The sequence below is a fragment of the Mixophyes fleayi genome, chromosome 3 (assembly GCF_038048845.1).
Source record: "Mixophyes fleayi isolate aMixFle1 chromosome 3, aMixFle1.hap1, whole genome shotgun sequence".
NCBI lineage: Eukaryota > Metazoa > Chordata > Amphibia > Anura > Limnodynastidae > Mixophyes > Mixophyes fleayi.
In genome coordinates this window covers 50,236,971-50,258,302 of record NC_134404.1, presented here as the reverse complement: position 1 = coordinate 50,258,302, position 21,332 = coordinate 50,236,971, and the positions used below count along the sequence as shown (strand labels likewise).

Genomic DNA, 21,332 nt, shown 5'->3' with positions numbered 1-21,332 from the left:
GCTATTTGCATAAATGACAAGTGCTTTTGTACCCATCTGCAAAATTAGCCAGCCGCATGGCATAATTAAGTCTAACAACGACTGCACACCTGAGCATCCAACCACATTTTCCAGCAGTGCTGATTGACATCTGAAAGATCTGGACTGCTATTGGTGGTTGTCTTTGTACACTGAACGTTAGGACCACTTATGTCTAAAACGGTCTATTGACAGAGGAATAAGAGAATGTATGGGCAATGCAGAGTAGAGTCTACCTAAAGATCAATGAATAATCTAGTACATTCTTGGGATACAAATAATGATGAGAACAGAAATAATAATTGTTCCTAATGCATAATAATAATTGGCACATCATCAAAGAATGTAAAAATTACATAGGGAATGGATTAGTGACTATAATGCACTGTTAAAAGGGAAGGAATAAAAATGAATAACTTCATTTTAGAACTCCTGAGAAACCGTAATCAAATGTTTTTCATATGTCGTTTACTTTGGGGAAATACAGCTACTGAAATCTTGCCAGTTTAAGGGTTCTCATCGGAATTAGTTACTGTGAATAGCAGATCTGTTTACCAAATAGAATAATGGCCTAATTACTTAACAGTGATAAACCGTTGAAGTGCTTTGCCTGCTATGCACTGTTGTTGTGTCTAATAAAGGAAGAGATATGTCCAAGCCTTGATGCTGATAAAGAATGTTGAAGAGCTGTTCTTACACAAAGTGCTCCGGACTGCTGGACTGTGTGTGACCGTATCAGTGCTTGTACTCCTGTATTATAATATATATAATCGGTTGTAGATCTGGCCAATCAGTCTAGTTTTATGCTGCTGCATAGACTCTGTAAATGCAGAGGTTTAACATCTTGTTCACTAGCAGGGATAATAATTATAGGATAGGGGTAACTCTTGTATGTTGCCCACAACTGATTAGCATTTTTTCTGCTGTTTACATAGTGCTTACATACCATCAAGTCCATAAATCATCAACACAATTCTCATATTTTGGGCTCTATACACCACCACAATGGATTTGAAATGAAACAAACAAGATGTGCTTTAACTGCAGACATTCAGCTTTAATTTAAGGGTATTTACATCCAAATCAGGTGAACGGTGTAGGAATTACAACGGTTTCTATATGTGCCTCCCACTTTTTAAGGGACCAAAAGTAATGGGACAGTCGACTCAAAAGCTATTTCATGGACATGTGTGGTATATTTCCTCGGTATTTCATCATCAATTAAGCAGGTAAAAGGTCTGGAGTTGATTCTAGGTGTGACATTTACATTTGGAGTCTGTTGCTGTCGACTATCAATATGAGATCCAAAGAGCTGTCACTATCAGTGAAGCAAGCCATCATTAGGCTGAAAAATCAAAACAAACCCATCAGAGAGATAGCAAAAACATTAGGTGTGGCCAAATCAACTGATTGGAACATTCTTAAAAAGAAATAATGCAACGGAGAGCTCAGCAACACCAAAAGACCCGGAAGACCACGGAAAACAACTGTGGTGGATGACAGAAGAATTTTTTCCCTGGTGAAGAAAAACCCCTTCACAACAGTTGGCCAAATCAAGAACACTCTCCAGGAGGTAGGTGAATATGTGTTAAAGTCAACAATCAAGAGAAGACTTCACAAGAGTGAATATAGAGGGTTCAACACAAGATGTAAACCATTTGTGAGCCACAAAAACAGGAACACCAGATTAGAGTTTGCCAAACAACATCTAAAAAAGCCATTACAGTTCTGGAACAAACATCCTATGGAAATATTGTAATATGTAATATTATCAGAGAGAGAACTGTGGAGACCAAATACTGCTGCTAATTTGAACTTGTATTTAGAGAAAATTATGAGTTATTTGACAAAAGTGCTAGGGTGGCAGTATTTTTGGCCACAACCGTTTGATATTGTGAGATAAAGTTGTGATTGTAAGGGGGATTGTTTCTTCTTTGAAGCTCCTTCAGAAATATTTAGTTTTTTTTCCAGAAGTTTCTCAAGCCTGATTTCACATGAAACACAACATGAGTAAACCATTGTACAGTCATTGGGAGGATTGATCTCTCTGCCTGTTGTTCATACAGACTGCAGTATTAATCTGAAGTGTCAGGAAATCGTGCATGCGTTATACTCTGCCGCTCCCGGGGACAGCGGAGGTGTGCGAGCACAGGGATTAATGCTTTCACAGTGGTCTGCTGAAGTCACATGAGTAAGCTCTGCTGAAACCTGCTGAACAAGCGTGTACACAGCACGCTTACTGTCATTAAGATAATCTACAATTTGTGTTATATAAAAGAGCTATTGATATAATTCACAAAAATATAAATTGTATTCACTATACTGCAGATAGATAAATAGATGAAACACTCAACCAGCCAGAAGGACAAACGTTTTATTGACCTTTGACTGTTGCTTATTATGTATCCTTCATAGCAGTGTTTACATGTAAACTAGTGCCAATATTAGATTAGTGCATGTAACTATTGGTCATTCAGGGCCATCAATCATTAAACTAGCTGAATGCAGATTTTGGAAGAAGTACTTAATACAACTTACCTTCAGCAGTTACAGGGGCTATTATTATTATTTATTATTATCGTTTATTTATAAGGCGCCACAAGGTTTCCGTAGCGCCGTACACAGTACAAACAATGGACCGTACAGGGAATAACAGTACAAAACAATAAATGAGTAGTACCAAGACTTCAGAGGCTCCAGGCAAGGCAAATATATTGAAGTGGAGCAGAAGATAAGGTAGCGAGACAGGAGGGAGGAGGGCCCTGCTCATACGAGCTTACATCCTATAGGGAGGGTAGACAGACGGCAGGCACAAAGGGAGTCGGAGGAGGGGAGCAAGTGCTCCCCACTATTGAGGAGGAGCGAAGTGAAGAGAGTGAAGGTGGAGAGAGGGTTAGGTGGAAGGCTGGTAAGCTTTGAGGAAGAGATGAGTTTTGAGTGCCCGTTTGAAAGAGCACAGGTTAGGGGACAAACGGACGGAGCGTGGGAGGTCATTCCAGTGCAGGGGGGCAGCTCGGGAGAAGTCTTGAATTCTGGAATGGGTTGAGGTGATCAGAGAGGAGGAGAGGCTATGATATCGTTTATCAATGGGCTGAGACTTTGCATGGTAAAATCGGTAAAATCCTAATTTTCTCCCACGATAAACTGGATTTGAATTAGTTCCTATGTCTGTATCAAGTTTCACTTAATTGTATTCTGATCCTGTCTAGTGGTCATGTTTGGTATGTGTTGTGCACGTTGTCTCCATAGAGTGTTTTGTACACAACTCAAAAAATTTCACCAGCAAAGTGTGTCTGGTAATTCAGTAATCTCCAGCACCTATTTCTCAGGTGCTTCATCCGGCTGTTTTTACTTGTCACCCAGCTCTTGGAGCCCAAAACAGTCCTATTATTATAGAACAAACCATTGTTTCTCGTATTGGAACAGGCACCATGTGAGCACTACAGCCAGCAGTGTGTGTTACACCACTGACACCAGTCCTGCCCGGTGTGGTCAATAACCTCCTAATATTTTAATATTATTGCAAAGTATTACAACTGTCCACACTCGACTACTCCGTAATGCCACCAGGATTGCAAAATTTTCTGGGGAAAGCAGTGTAATTGTTATGGAATATTGTACATACTTTCCAAAGACTCTCTAACAATCTGTAGCCAATCAGATGATCCGAGTGCTGACAGTAGAGGTTGTTTCAGGAGATAAGTGTGCTGGTCTTGTGGGAACAGTGATTTGTTCACCCATATGACAACGCTGTATATGACTGGGGCAGTGTCATGGTAGGAGATAGAGAATGCAGGCAAGCTGGAAGCAAGAGGCTAAGAATTCGATAGGAGAAGAAGCAGGCTCCTCTCTAATACCAGACACCAGAGTAGTGATTTGGCGATCATACTTATAACCAACACACTCACTGTTTTCTTTACTGAGTTAATTTCTCCTCATGTTATTGCACTCCCTCTGCGTGATGTCCAACTTTGATTAAGAATAATAAACAAAAATGTCATTGTCTTTTCTCCTCAGCTTGTTCCGAGACTCTAGACCCAAACAGTGACCATGGCGAGCCTGGGCAATCAGAACCTCCTATCATATGTAGAAGAGGGCAATATAGCTGCGCTGAAAACTCTCCTGGAAAAATGCAAAGATGTGGATGAAAGAAATGAGGTATTTAAATCCTTATTTTGTCTGCGTAAATCTCTTCTGAGCTGCTGAAATGGTAGAAGCAGTTTAGTTAATTTGAGTTATGATTTGGGATTACTTTCTACATACAGAGCAGCTATCTTCTGTACTTTAATTAAAAACAGATCTTCATGAACAAATTATTTTTGGTAAGTGATTGATCCTCTCTGGTCCCCTCCTTGCAGATTAGAGTGTCACTATAAGTGTGCAGCACTATTCTCCAGCATTACATATTTTGGGAAGGATCATTTGTACAACTCCTCATGTTTTGTCATAGAACGACGCTCACTTGTCTGAGTATTTCGTTGGTCAAATATCAGTGCTGGAAATATTTGTTATAGGGACTCTCCATCGCCATCTAGTAAAACCGGCTTAATTTGACTCAACACAGGAAACCTCACCCGGCCCGGACACGGAAAGGATTGACAGATCTAGTAACCCCCGTGTGTTATATGATTAGTTGTGTTATATGATAACTTGACTACAAGGTGGCTGCAACATTTATCTCTTGTATAAGTAATAATTCTTAGTAGTTCTTATATGCTTCAAAAAATACAGAGAAGTCATTCTGCATATAATATGTTACATTATATGGGGCCTCAGTTAGAAGCAAAGCAAGAAAGGAGCAGATTTGAACATTGGTAAAGCCATATTACACTGCTGAGGGGACAAATTTAAAATGTGAGTAGAGATTTAGAGGTGAGAAGGGAAGTGTCAAAATAAAGCTTTTGTCACTCTTAGGGGCATATTCAATTGTCCGTGGGATTGCCGAAAATCCTGCAGTCCGCGCAGGATTGCCGTAATAACGGTCATCCTGCGCGGTAAAACCGTTAATACAGTAATTTACTCGCTGGATTTCAGCTCGCAGCTCCAGCGAGAGATTACCGTATTAACGGTAATAGTTTTTCCACGCTCGAACCCACGGACAATTGAATACCCCCCTTACATTGCAACATTTGTCCAAGTGCAAATATGCACTTTTACTTTTTATTTTATCTTTTTGTTTTGCTTTGTTTAATTCCCTCAAGGAGTATCATTATATCCATGATTTTTTTTTTTTTTTTTTTATAGCTTGTATAGAAAAATAGGTGAAACAAAGCACTACTTATTCAAAATAAGTGTGTGTGTATATATATATATATATATATATATATATATATATATATATATAATATCCAATAGTATATATAATATCCAATAGTTTGTTAAATTATACACAAACATATAGAGGTATTGTGATTTATATCTAGAATTTGATGTGGTGGTAATGATCCTTATGTATGGTTTGCCACCTACAACTTTAAATCCCAACATAGTTTGTTCCACAACAGCTGGAGCCATAACCCTTATGATAAAGTATCATGGTAACCTACAAAATTACCATGGAATTATCATCATCACAATTTATTTACATAGCGCCACTAATTCCGCAGCGCTGTACAGAGAACTCTCTCACATCAGTCCCTGCCCCATTGGAGCTTACAGTCTAAATTCCCTAACACACACATAGACAGACTGAGAGAGACTATGGGCAATTTAATAGCAGGAATTTAACCTACCAGTATGTTTTTGGAGTGTGGGAGGAAACCGGAGCACCTGGAGGAAACCCACGCAAACACGGGGAGAACATACAAACGCCACACAGATAAGTCCATGGTCGGGAATCGAACTTATGAGCCCAGGTGCTGAGAGGCAGAGGTGCTAACCACTGAGCCACCGTGCTGCCCATGGAATGCTGTGATAATTTGGTAGTTCAGCATTGTGAACCTATGCTTTGTTTTAAACATTTACCATTGTACCTCTCCATAAGCAACCGACTTCCTCCATCTACTATACTCCAGTTTTTAAATGTTTAGGATTTGGTTAGGGGACCTTTGACATAACTGTGTTCATCAGTCTCTTGGATTACGATGAAGCAGTGACCATGAATGCACCTTATTAGATCTAAGTGTAGAAGCTATGGTTAGCCTTCACAGAGCTATGATGGAGGCTGCTTTCTGTACTGTCCGTGTGACGGGCTGACACCACAAGAAGTTATTATCATGTGAGACGGACACGGAAATTCCACTCCTGTCATGTTGGCTATTGGGTAAAATTGCTCATTTCGAATAATCTGACCTTAAGTGAGTAACACTGTTTCCAAATGAATCTGGCCATTCAGTCTGAGTTATTATCATGTGAGCTGACAGTGTGGGCACACAGCTAACTATAGTGTTGTCTTGCTGTTAGCAGTAAACTGTTTTATATGTAAAAATAGTATTATTGCTGCATATATATAATATCTGCAAAAGTGGATAATTTGGTACACACTACACACATTGACTTTTGTGAAAACTGCTAAAATATGCTGTAACCCATAGCAACCTTTTGGAGTTTTGCTGTAACTTCTCAGTTATTAGTAAAGTAATAGACTCTATTGGTTCAGCCCAAAAGCATGGATGTCTAATCTGTGTTGCCGACGGTCTATTTTCGTTGACCTGCACGTCCGAAGGCAACGCTATTACAGTTTAGAGATTAAGTGAACGTGAAAAAGTTAGACATTTTTCTATAAAACAGCTTCTACTTGCACTGCTGGACAAAACTGGACACCGTACACAACACTACTGTTATTCAGGAGACTTGTCACCTCTGACACCCCCCCCAATAGCTGTTTATACAAGTCTGTGACTTCTGTAGGAAAACTTCAGCCAGTGTCCTAAGTATGCGGCAAGCTGTAACAAACAATGGGGGCTACAGCCTGCCACATTTCCCACTGGACCGGGCCTTTTTTGTTTTATATGAGCAACCTATTTATTTTTGCCCATGGGGAATAGGAGTAGTCATCGTTTAGCTGCTTTCGTCAGTGAGTATTTACATGACTTTGACACAAATGGGCTTCGTTTTAGCATTGTTTTAAATCATCATGCAGCTTGTTTGATGTCTTTCCTGTGCACTAGATGGCATCAGCTACACAGGGAAACCTTCACACTATGCGCCTCATGTAGGGTTAAGAACAATCCAGCTATATATGGCAAATGTGCACCTCCACAACCAATGTTGGGTGCAAGGGGTGCAAATGTAGTTTTTATTTTCATTTTTTTTTTTTTTTTTTTTTTTTAATTGTATGCAAAACACTGCTGGTTGTGTACACAGCACAGACATCTTAAGCAGCTCTAGGTTAACACCGCGATTTAGAGTTGAGACAGGATGTGCCCCCCTCACCTGTGAATCTGTCCTCACGTTCTATCCCCAGCATGATGTTGCCTAGCTGCACAACTGCAATTTCTAGCTTTACTTCCAACTCTTAAGTCCTGCAGGCTATTTCTATTGTTTTTGGACAAATAATGCTTTATGAGGAGGCTGGCTGTGCCTTTGTGGAAGACAGCTTGTTTTACATCCACAGGGGTGTAGTGTCTACAGACAAAGCTGCAGTTACACTTAATAATTATATTGCATTTATATCATTTTTACACTGTGTAATCTTTCTGGAATGATATAGTAACTTGAGATGTTGTACATGTTGTGTGCTCCTTCTGAGCTGGTGGTGGTGTAAGTTGTGTGGTTACTTGAGATGTAACTTCCCTGATCGTATCTGTGTCTATTAATAACAAAATTAAAGCAGATTATTTGCTTATATTGCCCATAAATGAATTTGATACTAGAACAGTTTGGTGAAGCCACAGACCGTAGCCTGATGGTGGAAGTGCCCTTTAAGTATTTTGTACCTTTAAGATTAAGGGAGAGATTTCCCAGCCATAAAATATATGTCTAGGTCTTGGCCTGAACACATCTTTTAGTTAGATCAGTGTATGTTGCTGAGAAAATATGGAGATGCACTTTTTCCATGATTCTTCCTATGGTCATTTTCAATTAATTAAAATATCTACAAAAAGACCTCCCAAATGACTTTTTCTCATAAATATAGTGATACCAAACGTGTACATTACGTAAGCTCTGACGAATTTAAAAGCCTCAGAACCAAAGTATTTAATTCCCTTTAGTTCTTTGTCCTGATGTTCGAATACTTGGCACAATAGAATGTAGATCAGTAAGGAGTTAAATATTGATCCCTTTTTTTCCCACAGGAAAAGAAAAAGTTATGTAATCAATCTATGTGTTGTCTGTCTTTCAGAATGGGCAGACAGCACTGATGCTGGCAGCAGAACAAGGCAACTTGGAAATCGTTCAGGAGCTGATCAGAAAAAGAGCCAACTGCAACCTAGAGGATGTGGTGAGTGTCTCCCAGTTCAGTACCCAGGTGTGGGCATTGGTGGTTCAGTGGTAGAATTCTCGCCTGCAACGCGGGAGGCACGGGTTCGATTTCCAGGCAATGCTTGTCCCATAGATTGTATGCTTGTGAGCAGGGTTCTCTTACCTCTCTGTCTGTCTGTATTACCCAGTATTGTTTTATTAATGTTTGTTCCCAATTGTAAAGCGCCACAGAATTTGCTGGCGCTATATAAATAAACGTTGATGAGGGACAACATGTCACTGGCAGATTCTCGCAGTTCTCTATTCAGTTTCAAAGCTTTTTTTTTTTTTGTTAATGTAATAGACCCAATGGGCCTGTTTTGTATATGCAAGTGCCTTCCTAACCGTACCCATTAGATACACACACTCCAGTGGAATATAACCAGCAGTACCTGTAATGTTATTGGTTCCAGAGGCGATCTTGCGTATTTGTGGCTTACATGCCTGGCACCACCCTGGCACTCTTGTACCAGGAGGTTTGTATTTGCTTGTGTTAATAGGTTTGTGCACAATCTCACTCCCCGTGAAAATGAGACTTTTCTGCTGCAGGTGTGTATAACAGTAACCATTCTGGTTATTTGTTTCCCTAAATAGACACAACATTAATCGCACATAAAAGCTTAACTGCAATTGCAATGTACAATTGTTAGCAAATAAACCATTCTCAATGCTATAAAGCTGGGTCCTTCCTCTTTGTAAGGGTTTTGCCTTTATTTAAATGAGCTGTTTGTCAGCTGAAGATCATGTGACCCTAATCTGATGATTTTTCAGAGCCAATCAGGAGCTTGTCCTGAAAGCTGAAAAACTTCCCAAGTTTCTCCTAGATAGTTTCTCCTTAGTACATTGAACATTCTGCTGCTGCCTGGGAAGTCCATTCTCATTAATACTCGTGTATTTCTCACCTGACCAGGAGATGGCTAATCTCTTGCGGACACGTGAAAGGTTAATTTAGGAGAAATTATACAGCTGTAGCACACAACAAATATAACCATATAAGTAATGTTTAGATATGCATTTTATTGTGTCGTTGCTGTACATGTAACATTGTCAATGTTTCTAATCTTTCTGCTGCCTGAAGATAAGTGTGACATTGCACTCTTTCATCGCTACCTTTTTAAAATTGCTGCTCCTATATACACTGCCTATTCTGATGAGCAGTATGTAATCTCATACACAACAGTGGTAACTTTCTTATTATGCCCAGCAGTAGTAGTAATGTACCCTAATGTGAATGCTACAAAGTAACGCTTATGGCTTCCCCAATACAGCAAATGACTGGAAAAAAGAACCGTTCATGTCTCTTTATCAAGTGCTGGCTGTTCCCTCAGTGGATGTCCCCAGTAATATGCCCAAAGGTACCGTATTTTTCGCTCCATAAGACGCACTTTTTCCCCCCAAAAAAGTGGGGGAAAACGTGTGTGCGTCTTATGGAGCGAATACTGCAAAAAAAAAAGCCGTCTAAACCGGAAGTTCCTTTTGTTGTGAAGCAGGGAACCCGACAGAAGTAGGAACCTTTCTAGCACACCAAGTTCCGGACCTCAGTAATAGCAGGTGCACCTGCTCTGTTATACGGCTCTGGAGTAACTTCACATGGGAGATAGAAGTGAGTGTCTCTGCTCTGTAACTGTGGATTAGATCTCTTCCTCTTGCGGAGGGTGTCCAGGACATAAGAATACCTGGTAAGGAGCCATATTTATTATTTCTGCCGGAGGATCATCTTATTAATACCTACCGTGCAGGAAAGCTTCACCTTATTATTGAAAATCTCTCATAGGAGGCACATAATATATCCATAAGGAATGTTGCCTGTCATTTTGTTGCTGGGATCAAGTCTTATATGCTTTTTTAATTAATCTGGACTTTGCATGCATTCCAACATTACATCTGGATCCAGAGTTATAATGGATGTGTGACACCCATTATCTATTCAGCATTTCTACCAATGGGGGACTGTATTGTTCATATCCATTTTTACTTACATTACTAGACAGCACTGTATGAGATTTAGTTCAGAATATTTTTTTTCCTGTTTTCCTCCTCTAAAAACTAGGTGCGTCTTATGGTCAGGTGCGTCTTATGGAGCGAAAAATACGGTACTTCTAATGTAAATCTGGAGAAACACATTGAATCTCTGTAGTTTGAAGGTGTCTTGCTGGGTTACCAGGATGTTTGTTAAGGCTATGAAGCCAAGGTCATATGTATGGATGACAATGTCCTCCATGTCTGCTACATTGAAGCAGTTTTGTATGGATACTACAAGTGTTACTTTATGCATGTGTCGCAAACAATGAGAAGTATTATGTAAATAAACCACTTCTATCCCGGTGATAAGACTTCTAGGTTCTGTCATGTATTTGGGGGGGGGGATTGAAAAAATGCCACACCTCCCTAGTTATTTGGTGAAGGAACGCCTGCCATACCCATGCTTGGTCCTATGAACAGTAATGCCTGGAGATTTATGAGAAGGAGCAGGGCTTGTGCCGATTGGTCAGGCTTCGTAATGTGGCAACATATACCATATGCGTTGCACTCTCCTAAATGGGATCACATGTACTACCCTGTATGTTACATTCTCCTACATGGGACCACATGTACTACCCTACGTGTTACACTATCCTAAATGGGACAAGATATACTACCCTGTGCGTTGCTCTCCTAAATGGGACTGCATGTACTACCCTACGCATTACACTCTACTAAATGGAACCACATGTACTACCCTACGTGTTACACTCTCCTAAATGGGACCACATATACTACCCTACGCGTTACACTCTCCTAAATGGGACCACATGTACTACGCTACGCGTTACACTTTCCTAAATGGGACCACATGTACTACCCTACGCGTTACACTCTCCTAAATGGGACCACATATACTACCCTACGCGTTACACTGTCCTAAATGGGACCACATGTACTACCCTACGCGTTACACTCTCCTAAATGGGACCACATGTACTACCCTACGTGTTACACTCTCCTATATGGGACCACATGTACTACCCTACGCGTTACACTCTCCTATATGGGACCACATGTACTTCCCTGCGCGTAACACTCTCCTAAATGGGACCACATGTCCTGTACGCATTACATGTATTAAGCAGTATACCGTACATTTAGACGGGCGTCTTTTTTTTATTGATTTCTTTTTTTGGGGGTGGGGGATAGTTTTGTGAGTGCCATATTGCATTTTTATTGAGTGTTAGAAATCAACAAAGTGAGAAGCAGAAAGTTATTTTCACATCCGATGCACAGGCAACTGTTACAGTATGAAGCTGTCACAGTGGAGGTTATGTGTCGCCGTTCAGTTTTTAGAAATTCTTTTTTACCTTGTGTAAAATACCAGCACATAAGGACGTGTTAGGGTATGGATATTTAGTGCAGCTAGTGTACTCTTATAACACTCTTTTTCAAATCCAAATAATTTGTCCATAGTTTCTAATTTTGGCTCTTCAAATTACTTACCCAGTACATTTTTTTGAGGACCATGTCCGGTTTTAGAAACATAGAAGTTGACGGCAGATAAGAACCGCTTGGCCCATCCAGTCTGCCCATTGTTACTAACCTATGGTAACCTTATACCTTATTTGATCCCTTATTCTTTATAAAGATATTCTTATGTCTATCCCAAGCATGTTTAAACTGCTTTACTGTATTAGCCTCTACCACCTCTGATGGGAGGCTATTCCACTTATCCACTACCCTTTCTGTGAAGTAGTTTTTCCTCAAATTTCCTTTGAACCTTTATCCCTCCAGTCTCCGTGCATGTCCTCGTGTTCTAATACCTCTTCCTTTGAAGAATGTTTCCCTTCTGTACCTTGTTCAATCCCTTGATCTATTTGAAAGTTTCTATCATGTCACCCTTTCGCTTCTCTGTTCCAAACTATACATATTAAGTTCTTTTAGTTTTTCCGAGTAAGTTTAGGCCATGCACCATTCTTTGTACAGTCTCTAATGTATTTATATCCTTCTGGAGATATGGCCTCCAGATTTGAACCCAGTATTCTAGATGAGGCCGTACCAATGACCTATACAGTGGTATTATTACTTCTTTCTTTCTGCTACTGATTCCTCTCCATATGCAACCAAGCATCTGACTTGCCTTCCTCATTGCTTTGTTACATTACTTACCTACCTTTAAGTCACCTGAAACAGTGACTCCTAGATCCCTTTTCTCCTCCGTAGTTTCCATTATAGTGTCATTTATATTGTATTTAGCCTTTGGGTTTTTGAGACACAGGTGTATGATTTTGCACTTTTTTCTTTGTCATTAATCTGTAGTTGTCACTCTCTTGACCATTCCTTTAGTCTACCTAGAGCATCAGTAATTTGTTTACCCCTCCTGGTGTGTCTACCCTGTTGCACATCTTTGTGTCATTTGTAAAAAGGCATACTATTCCTTCAAATCCATTTGCAATGTCTCCAATAAAGATATTAAAAAGCCCTGGTCCAAGTACAGATCCTTGGGGTACTCCATTGGTAACCATTCCCTCCTGTGAGTGCACTCCATTTACTATAACTCTCTGTTTTGTACCCTGCAACCAAGATCTTATTCATTCAACCATCTTTAAATCCAATCCCAAGCTTTAAAGTTTATTTAGCAGTCTGCCATGTGGGGCAGTGTCAAAAGCCTTGCTAAAATCTAGATAAGCTATATCTCCTTCGCTAACCTCCTTCTCTCTATCTCCCCTCTCTCCACCAGCCCCGCCTTTCTCTCCCTTACTTTAATGGCTCCCTCTTGTGCCTGTTGTTCCACCCTCCCTTAGGATGTGAGCTCGTACGAGCAGGGCCCCTCTCCCCTCCTGTCTCCATACCTGTTCTTCTGCTCAATCTTCACTCATATGTCTGCCCGGAGTTCTGAAGTATTGGTACTTTGTGTTTTTTGCTCTGTACTATGTCACCCTGTATGGTCTCCTGTTTGTATTATGTACGGCGCTGCGGAAACCTTGTGGCGCCTAACAAATAAATGATAATAATCTACAGCCCCTCCTTCATCTATCACTTTAGTCACCCAGTCAAAAAAGTCAATAAGATTTGTTTGACATGATCTCCCCCCAGTAAATCCATGCTGTTTCCTGTAAGTTACTGGATTTGAGATATTATACAGCTCTTTCTTTTAAGAGTGTTCCCATAAATTTCCCTACTACTGATGTAAGACTCACTGGTCAGTAGTTGCTCGTCTCTTCCTTGCTTCCACTTTGTGTAGTGGGACTACATTCACTCTTTTCCAGTCCTCTGGAATTACTCCTGTAGCTAGTGACTGGTTGAATAATTATGTTAATGGTGTTATCAACACCCCTTTAAGCTCTTGTATCCCATCTGGCCCCATTGATTTATCCACTTTCAGTTTTGAGAGCTCTGTTAGGACCCTATCCTCTGTAAATGTACTTGTATCTACCGCATTTTTATGAGTATTCTGCAACTTAACTGTGGTCCCTTTCCCGTTTTTTCTGTAGTGAATACTGAGCAAAAATAATTATTAAGATGATCTAGTATTACCTTGTCTTCCTCAACAAGACTCTCACTCTCTGTTTTTAGTCTTATTATTCCTCCTTATGTTTATCTTCTTTCTCTTATATACCAAAAAAAGTTTTGCCCCCTTTACCCACTGACTGGGCCATATTCTCTTCAGCTTGTGCCTTAACACATTTGTTTTCCTTTTGTCTTACCCGTAATTCCACTTACAGTATGTAACTGCAAAATACTGTGACAGAATCCTACAATTAAAATGATACAGGTTACACTCTGAGACAGATTCTTAATTACCATGTATACCCTGTTTATCATGTACTATGATAGCATCACCGTGTTCTCCGAAAACACAACGTATTCACCATTCTGGGCACTGTTTCCTCTTTATAACGTCACCTATCACAGGACGAAGTATTTCATCTGACATTGGTGAACGAAACTGCCAGATTCAGTATACAGTTTTCATGGCTGTTACATAACTTTCTTCAGAGAAAAGGAAATATTATTGAACATTGTCACAGTTTTTTCATTTATTTTTTCTTTTTTTCTTTTAAAAGGTTTTGATTTAGTATTCTATTTTGGTAAAGGTAAAAATTTGTAATCTTTTGAATGTAAAGCTATTGAATGTTCAAGTGTTTTACCAAGATGGTAAATGCCACTAGTGTCATCTGTGAGAATAGTCCTACTGGTGTCCAGTGGCGGATCCAGAAGGGGGGGGGGCGATCGGGGCAATCGCCCCGCCCCCCCTAGCAGGGGCTTGCTGCCGGCGGCTGCACAGTATGTGCAGGTCCGTTCAGCAGTGACAGTGTGCTGCCCAGCTGCTCTGATTGTGTTTTAAACACAATCAGAGCAGCGGGGCAGCACACTGTCACTGCCGAGCGGGCCTGCACATACTGTGCAGCCGCCGGCAGCCTTAGAAATTAGAAAGGGGGCGGGGCCTAAATCGCCCCGCCCCCTAAAATTACCCGGGGTATAGTAATAGTCTGGATCCGCCCCTGCTGGTGTCCAATCCTTTCCATCCAAAACCACTTGTATAGGAAGCAGTTTTATTTGATATTGGCTTGTGTATTTGTTGTAAATGTGCCTTGACAAATGTTTATGAAAACCATCAACAAGAATCTGAGATTTGCTATTTATTTTTCTATGCAATGAGAATTGTTCCATAGGTAAGACATTACTATTTAACTTCTTTCTTATAGACTCCGTTGGGAATGTGAAAAACAACACCAACGTCTTTGAGACATTAAATTATGCATGCAAAGCCATTTTATTGCTTTATAATAAGGGGAGATTCAATTCTAAAAATATCTGCACAAGGTGTCTCCGGAATGGCTGTGAGCCACCTTGGGCAGATGTTTTTTTCGCAGAAATATCCCTCATTTTTGCTCGCGCCCTATCGGGGTGCGAGCAAAAATTAGGCGATATTTTTACAAACTGTTGCCCAATTGAATTCCCCCTAAATATTTAACTCTTAAATGTTTTTTTTTTTTTTTTTAAACTTTATAGTTTTTCGTATGCAATACACTAATATTCCGCATGAACACAAGCGGGCAAGCACAAGTGATCGATATTAACATAAGGAAATTGATTTCTTTTATTTTTTTAATAAAATAAAAAATTACTGATTGGTTAAAAAAAGCAGCAGCTGTCAATCATTTATCCTATTTTATGTTGCTATACCGACATGCCGTTCTAGAGTTAGGAAGAGATCAGCAAAGCTATGATGAACATGAACAAGCAATACCTCTGTCCTATGACGTGCAGCTAATACGACTGGTAGCATATAGCCTTCCACACCAATGCAGGGAGACTTGAGCAGTACACAGCAGTCTTTAACACTATCTGCTCCACCCAGATTCATATTAATTGTGATTATTCATAGCCAATATGTATTGGTTCAGATTTCAAAGGTGCCCTCTTCTATTTGTCTTGTCGGTTTGGCCTGTAGTTGAATTCTCTTAAGGACATTGAAGCCAAGCAGATATGGGTTTAAGAATTTAGCAATGGCGCGCAAGTAGGTAATCGCAGATTTCTTGTACAGGTTTGTTTTTCTAAATCTGCCAAATGAACCGATGTCTAACGCTGGAATTGTGGTTGTTTCAAAATCAGATACTCAATGTTAAAAATAAATGTAGTACTTCTATTATTAGATTATTATTAGACATTATAATGTTTGGATGATTGCCATCAGGAACACCAATGTAATTTGTAAGTTTGGAGTTTGGCTGCAGTATCATTCTATGTGTGAACTGTGAATTCTGTTGTAGAATCTATTAGTACTTTCAAAACTTAACATACAAGCAGAGTAGCATTGTAAAAACAAGTACAAGTAGTATACTGCTAAAACATCAACTTTATCCTATTATTAGAAATGAACACAACAGCAAGTACAAAGTAATCACGTTAAAAGCAGAAATTTTCACATTTTACGGGTTCACTGCCCCAATTAATAAAACTTATTACAGGAGTGAAGTGCGTCGGGGATCCATGCTGCAATCTGCCACTGGGATGGATGAGACACTTTATTCAACTTACAATAGACTGATAATACCGACACTTGCCTAATAAGTTGGTTGTATATCAATAATGGGCAACCTGATACCCTTCAGGCCTCCAAACGGCTGGATGTTACCCTTAATATTATTAATGAAAGAATTTTTTTTTTAAAAAAGCCCCAAAATGTTGTCAGCACCCCTACATCACATCTCACATGCCAGTCACCTCCTTCTTACCTTATCGGAAGAAGGGAGATGACATGATGCAGACTGTGCTGCTCTCTGGTTGTGCTGCGTGACCTCCCTGCACTGCACTGCACATCGCTGTCACTTTCAAGCTTCATCTTTGACCCAAAGCAGATAATAGGTCTGAGTGGGGGCACTAACATTCTCTGGTGCAGAAGAAAGTAGTTCAATTTATTATATTGACATTTAAAAGTGTATAATTTTTAATGTCACTTTTTACTGTGGATCTGATCAGTTAGTCAGCCAGCATTCATCATAAATATATTGTTTTAATGTTAAACAACCTCACATTGCATCAGCATTTTATATTGTAACCTACATACACATACTCCACTGACTGGAAACTCACAGGAGGAGTAAGTAGAATTATAGGAAACTTGACCTATAGCACATGATACTGGTAAAAGTAAATACCTGTAGAAGCAAAGAATTTTGTTTTTCTACTGCGCTAGAATTTAGAATTTTAATGCCATACCCCCACTTCTCCAACTGCCTTCACTGTAACACTATCACATTACAATCGCTTATATTATCCATACCGCCACTTCTAAATTTCCACTTCAACCACTGGATACACCTGTATCTGGAGGAAAGAACGAAACATTTACTCCCTTAAACGTTTTAATCTTTCTCCTAAAATACTTCTCTGTTTAGTTTCGTTTATATCTTTAATTGTGAGTGAGGGCATATTGAGACTTTATTACAAGTTTCCCTTTACTGTTATTGATGGATTTTATTACTATGATGGAAGTGTCCCTAGATGTAGGTTCTCTTGCAGAAGGACATCTGGTGTCCCATTAAATTGATTATCCAATAGTCTGCTGCCTAGGGCGCTAGGCTTTAGAGGTGGGGGGGGGGGAGCAATTTCTGGGTGTCTAAAGTTATGACAGGGAAAGGTATAAACTAAAAATAATTTTAAAATATAGGAGATTAGTTCTCCAAAGTAAAAATAAATCGGGAAAGAAAAATGTAAGGTGTTAATCTTGGTGTATTCCCATGGTGAAGGCTGAGGACAATGAGTTGGAGAGACAAGTATGGGGACAGGAGAAGACTGACAGCCCCCTCCACCTCCACATGTTCACCCTCGCTGGAGCTTGTTCATGCCTCCGTCCTGCTATACAGTTCTGTATTTACTTAAACAAAATGAGTGACAAAAATGTCTGTGATCATTTTAAAAAGACTGGAACATAAACATTAAAGGAGGGAGTGAAGAAAGCGGAATTTTACATTAAGGGTGGGTTCATTTTTACCTACCACATAGTGGCCTGACATGAAGGGGCAGGGAACGCTACAAGCATGTTAGCCCAGGGCGGCCTAAAACCTCCATCAGGCCCTGGTTAGATCCTCTCTCCAGCACTTAGAAATGGAGGAATAATCGCATGTTCCCTCTGTCGATTTTGTTTCTCCCTTAATAATCTCATCCTACAAAACTAAATGTCAAAGCTGCTAAATAGACGCACGTTTGTACCCAAATAGTACATGGCAAACATTTGCACCCATGCAGACACCACCATCTTTGTTCGCAAATCCATGCTTGTCCTTTGACACTTAAGTAGACGTGTGACGTTGGAGGAGCGAATCTGCGCTTGGGGTTTCCACTATCGTACATGAGGTTGTTAGTAATCTAAGATGTGGGACTAGAAATAGGGCTGTGTGCAGTGAGCATCCAGGAACAGTAAGACGCAGTTCCTCCTCCCTGGCAGCATTTGAATCTCTCACTCTACCACCCTGGTTCAGTGTTGGGGATAATTCCATGAACATTATTTGTTAGGTCTCCCAATTACATTTTACAAGAATGAAGCACCAGGAGTGTCCTGTTCACTCCCAGAGCAGGAGCAGATATTGTGAAACTGCTTATGTTTTCCCCTCAGTGTGTATCACATTTGCTGTGCGCACAATTCTCATCCACCCTGTACTAAAGTATACGTACTGTTGGCCGTATTCACAGTTGGATACAAGTCCAGGTAAAGGCTGTGAATTTCCACCTGGGCAAACCATAATTTTGCATACGGAGAAGATACTGGCTGCTTGTGTGTGTGTGTAGCGCACACATACTAGGCAGCTTTATTGATTTAAAGTTATTCTACAACACACATCTATCCCAACTCTATATTTGTCCATGTGTTTTATATCTAAACCCTTACCCCCTTCCTCCTGCAGCGCAACATGATTTTATGTGATTATTTGTATCTCTGTGTGTATAAAATTGTGTGCAGCAATGGTTAGGCAGGGCACAAGTATACAGGCTCAATTTTTGCTTCCTACTTTACCTAAAAGCTGGTTTAGGGCTGGAATTGTGTAATGCCAGGTAACTGTCTAACATACTAGTTACACTGCTTCTGATTCATATATGCCCATTCTGTGCAATAACCATACTACAACTTCATTCTTTGGAATTGTTTTGATGTATTTTTTTTGTCTGTCTGTTCTTTGTAGAATAGTTTTAGGTGAGCTATGGAAGTGTGCACTAAGTTACATTGTTAGGTGATGGCCCACAGGAGAGGAGTCTTCCATCCATTCTGTTTTTTTATATCTTCTATTTTCTTGTCAGAACACTTCAGACTTGATAATACTGAATAAAGGTGAAGTTTTAGCTCTATCTAAATGCATCCTATAATTTCCCTGTGGGTGTATACTGTCATTATCTGAATACCTGCTGGTTGTAGCCAGCAGTCTCTGTTTTCACACTTCTTCCGAAGAGACGTACACATAGCTCTCTCAGTCAATGTCTACCTGGTATGACTATTTGGTAGGTGTTTATGGTGCGCTGTTGTGGCTCTGTTCAATGGATATGTTTTATTTACTAATCCCCTGCTTCCTTTCTTATAGGATAACTGGACCGCACTTATATCTGCTGCCAAGGAGGGACATGTGGAAATTGTTAGGGAACTCCTGGACTGCAATGCCAACCTGGAGCACCGTGACATGGTACAGTACTGGTGTCCTCCATGTAATTATACTGCAGTTGTATCGTTCTAGTTAGAGATGGTTATGTAGCCAGGCAATGCTTTCCGCTCAGCATGGCTTGCATACAACCATCAGTATTAACAGTGATTGACCCAGTCTAGTCTATATTCTTCTCTTTGTGATCTGGCACTTGCATAAAAATGTGTTCAATGCCAAAATAAAACTATGCACAGTTTATTGAATCTGAATGTCCAGTTACATCTGGATGATGATTTAATTCTCTGGATCGATTCCTATTTTTTATTTATTTATTTTTTGCTAACCAGCAGTGTCCTGTGCCCCTTTGTATACTTTGCGGGATCGTCATTCTTATCAGCTGACTTTAGTGCTGACAGCACTAGTAGAGTTATTAATTAATGTTGGTATTATTTTAATTCTTCTACAGCAGGTTATGAAGTGAGAGCTTGCTCCATAACCGTAAATCATGTGTAAAAATCTATAAAAATGATGTGTACAGATTTAGCAGTGTTGCGTTAAATTTTAACATTAGTCCATGTTTCGTTTTACCTCCGACAAGTATTGATTTAATGCGGGCAAATAATCTTTTAGAGCCACTATTTGCTATGATGTGTTGGATAATAGGAACATCTGTTCCAGAACTTGCTTGTTGGTGTGTCCGATCACATCATTTTCTCACCTTTATCTTCTTTCTCAGGGAGGATGGACCGCCCTTATGTGGGCTTCATACAAAGGATCCACGGAGGTTGTGGAGCTTCTTCTCGAGAAAGGAGCGAACCCAAACATAACTGGCCTGGTAAGATTCCCCTTCTTACCGGATCCCTGTTTATGGTGGTTAAAAAGGGGACCTCGCTTCTCTCCCAGTACATATATTTGTTTTGTGTGATGTACGAACCACATACACGTATAAGGAGTATGAAAAAACATCATTTTTTGTTTTCTTGGAGAATATATCTTCTTCTGCTTTTTAGTAACAAAAATAAGGAGAAAAGGAGGGTAAGTGAATACAGTCTCAATTGAACATTGATTACATTTGTCTAGAGGAGACCTGAGCTGTAAGTCAATACACTTTACAGTATGTTATAATCAAACTTGAAAACATTAAATAATTTGGGGAAGAATTCAATCTGCGGGACAGAGGTCAGACAAGGGAAGACCAGGGAAGTGTTACTAGAGGGGAAACTGCTGTGCAAAATGGCCCATCTTTGGCTAGGTGGGAGCTTGGCTATCATCACAATGTGCGGTCCAGACGAGCCATGTGTTGGAGAAGTGAATGAAGTGATTGTGTTTTATATTGATGATATGCTCCAGTTTGTGTATATCCCAAGTTCTCTTAATAAGCACTTACATGGTGCTCATGCGTGCGTGTTCCTCCTTTTTCCCAGTTAAGGGCCATGAGACACCTAGCTGCAGTGAGGATGTGCCCTATCACTTTTTGTATAGTTTTCGTCCAAAAACATAATTTTTTGTAAGTGATTTAGAGAATGTTGCACATAATTTTTGTGCATTTATAATTTTTTACCCTTTTGGCAAGTATTGTGTTTACCAATGACTCATCAGCCACACCACTTTATCTGCAGTGTATGCCGTCCTATTACCACTGCTTACTATACATAAACCAGACCGCTGTAGCTCCTGTATAAGTACATGTTGACGAGCAGGAACATATTTCTGGCCGTGCTGCTGTTTTTCTGTTATATTTCTCCATGAAGTAATTAATATGAGTATGAAAACATCATCTGTTTCCGCCTCCTGTTCTGGTTTCAG

At 39.9% G+C, this 21,332-nt stretch overlaps 1 protein-coding gene across 5 annotated transcripts in view; it reads left to right on the top strand.

Moving 5' to 3' along the window:
- The window catches only part of KIDINS220 (kinase D interacting substrate 220), a 110,064-nt gene that overhangs the window by 6,773 nt on the left and 81,959 nt on the right, over nucleotides 1-21,332 (top strand). For all 5 annotated transcript variants that reach the window (XM_075201466.1, XM_075201469.1, XM_075201467.1 and 2 more), the window contains exons 2-5: nucleotides 4,036-4,176; nucleotides 8,303-8,401; nucleotides 19,470-19,568; nucleotides 20,263-20,361. In XM_075201466.1, the coding sequence (XP_075057567.1) occupies nucleotides 4,069-4,176; nucleotides 8,303-8,401; nucleotides 19,470-19,568; nucleotides 20,263-20,361 (405 nt within the window). In that variant the 5' untranslated portion in view covers nucleotides 4,036-4,068. The remainder of the gene's footprint in view (nucleotides 1-4,035; nucleotides 4,177-8,302; nucleotides 8,402-19,469; nucleotides 19,569-20,262; nucleotides 20,362-21,332) is intronic.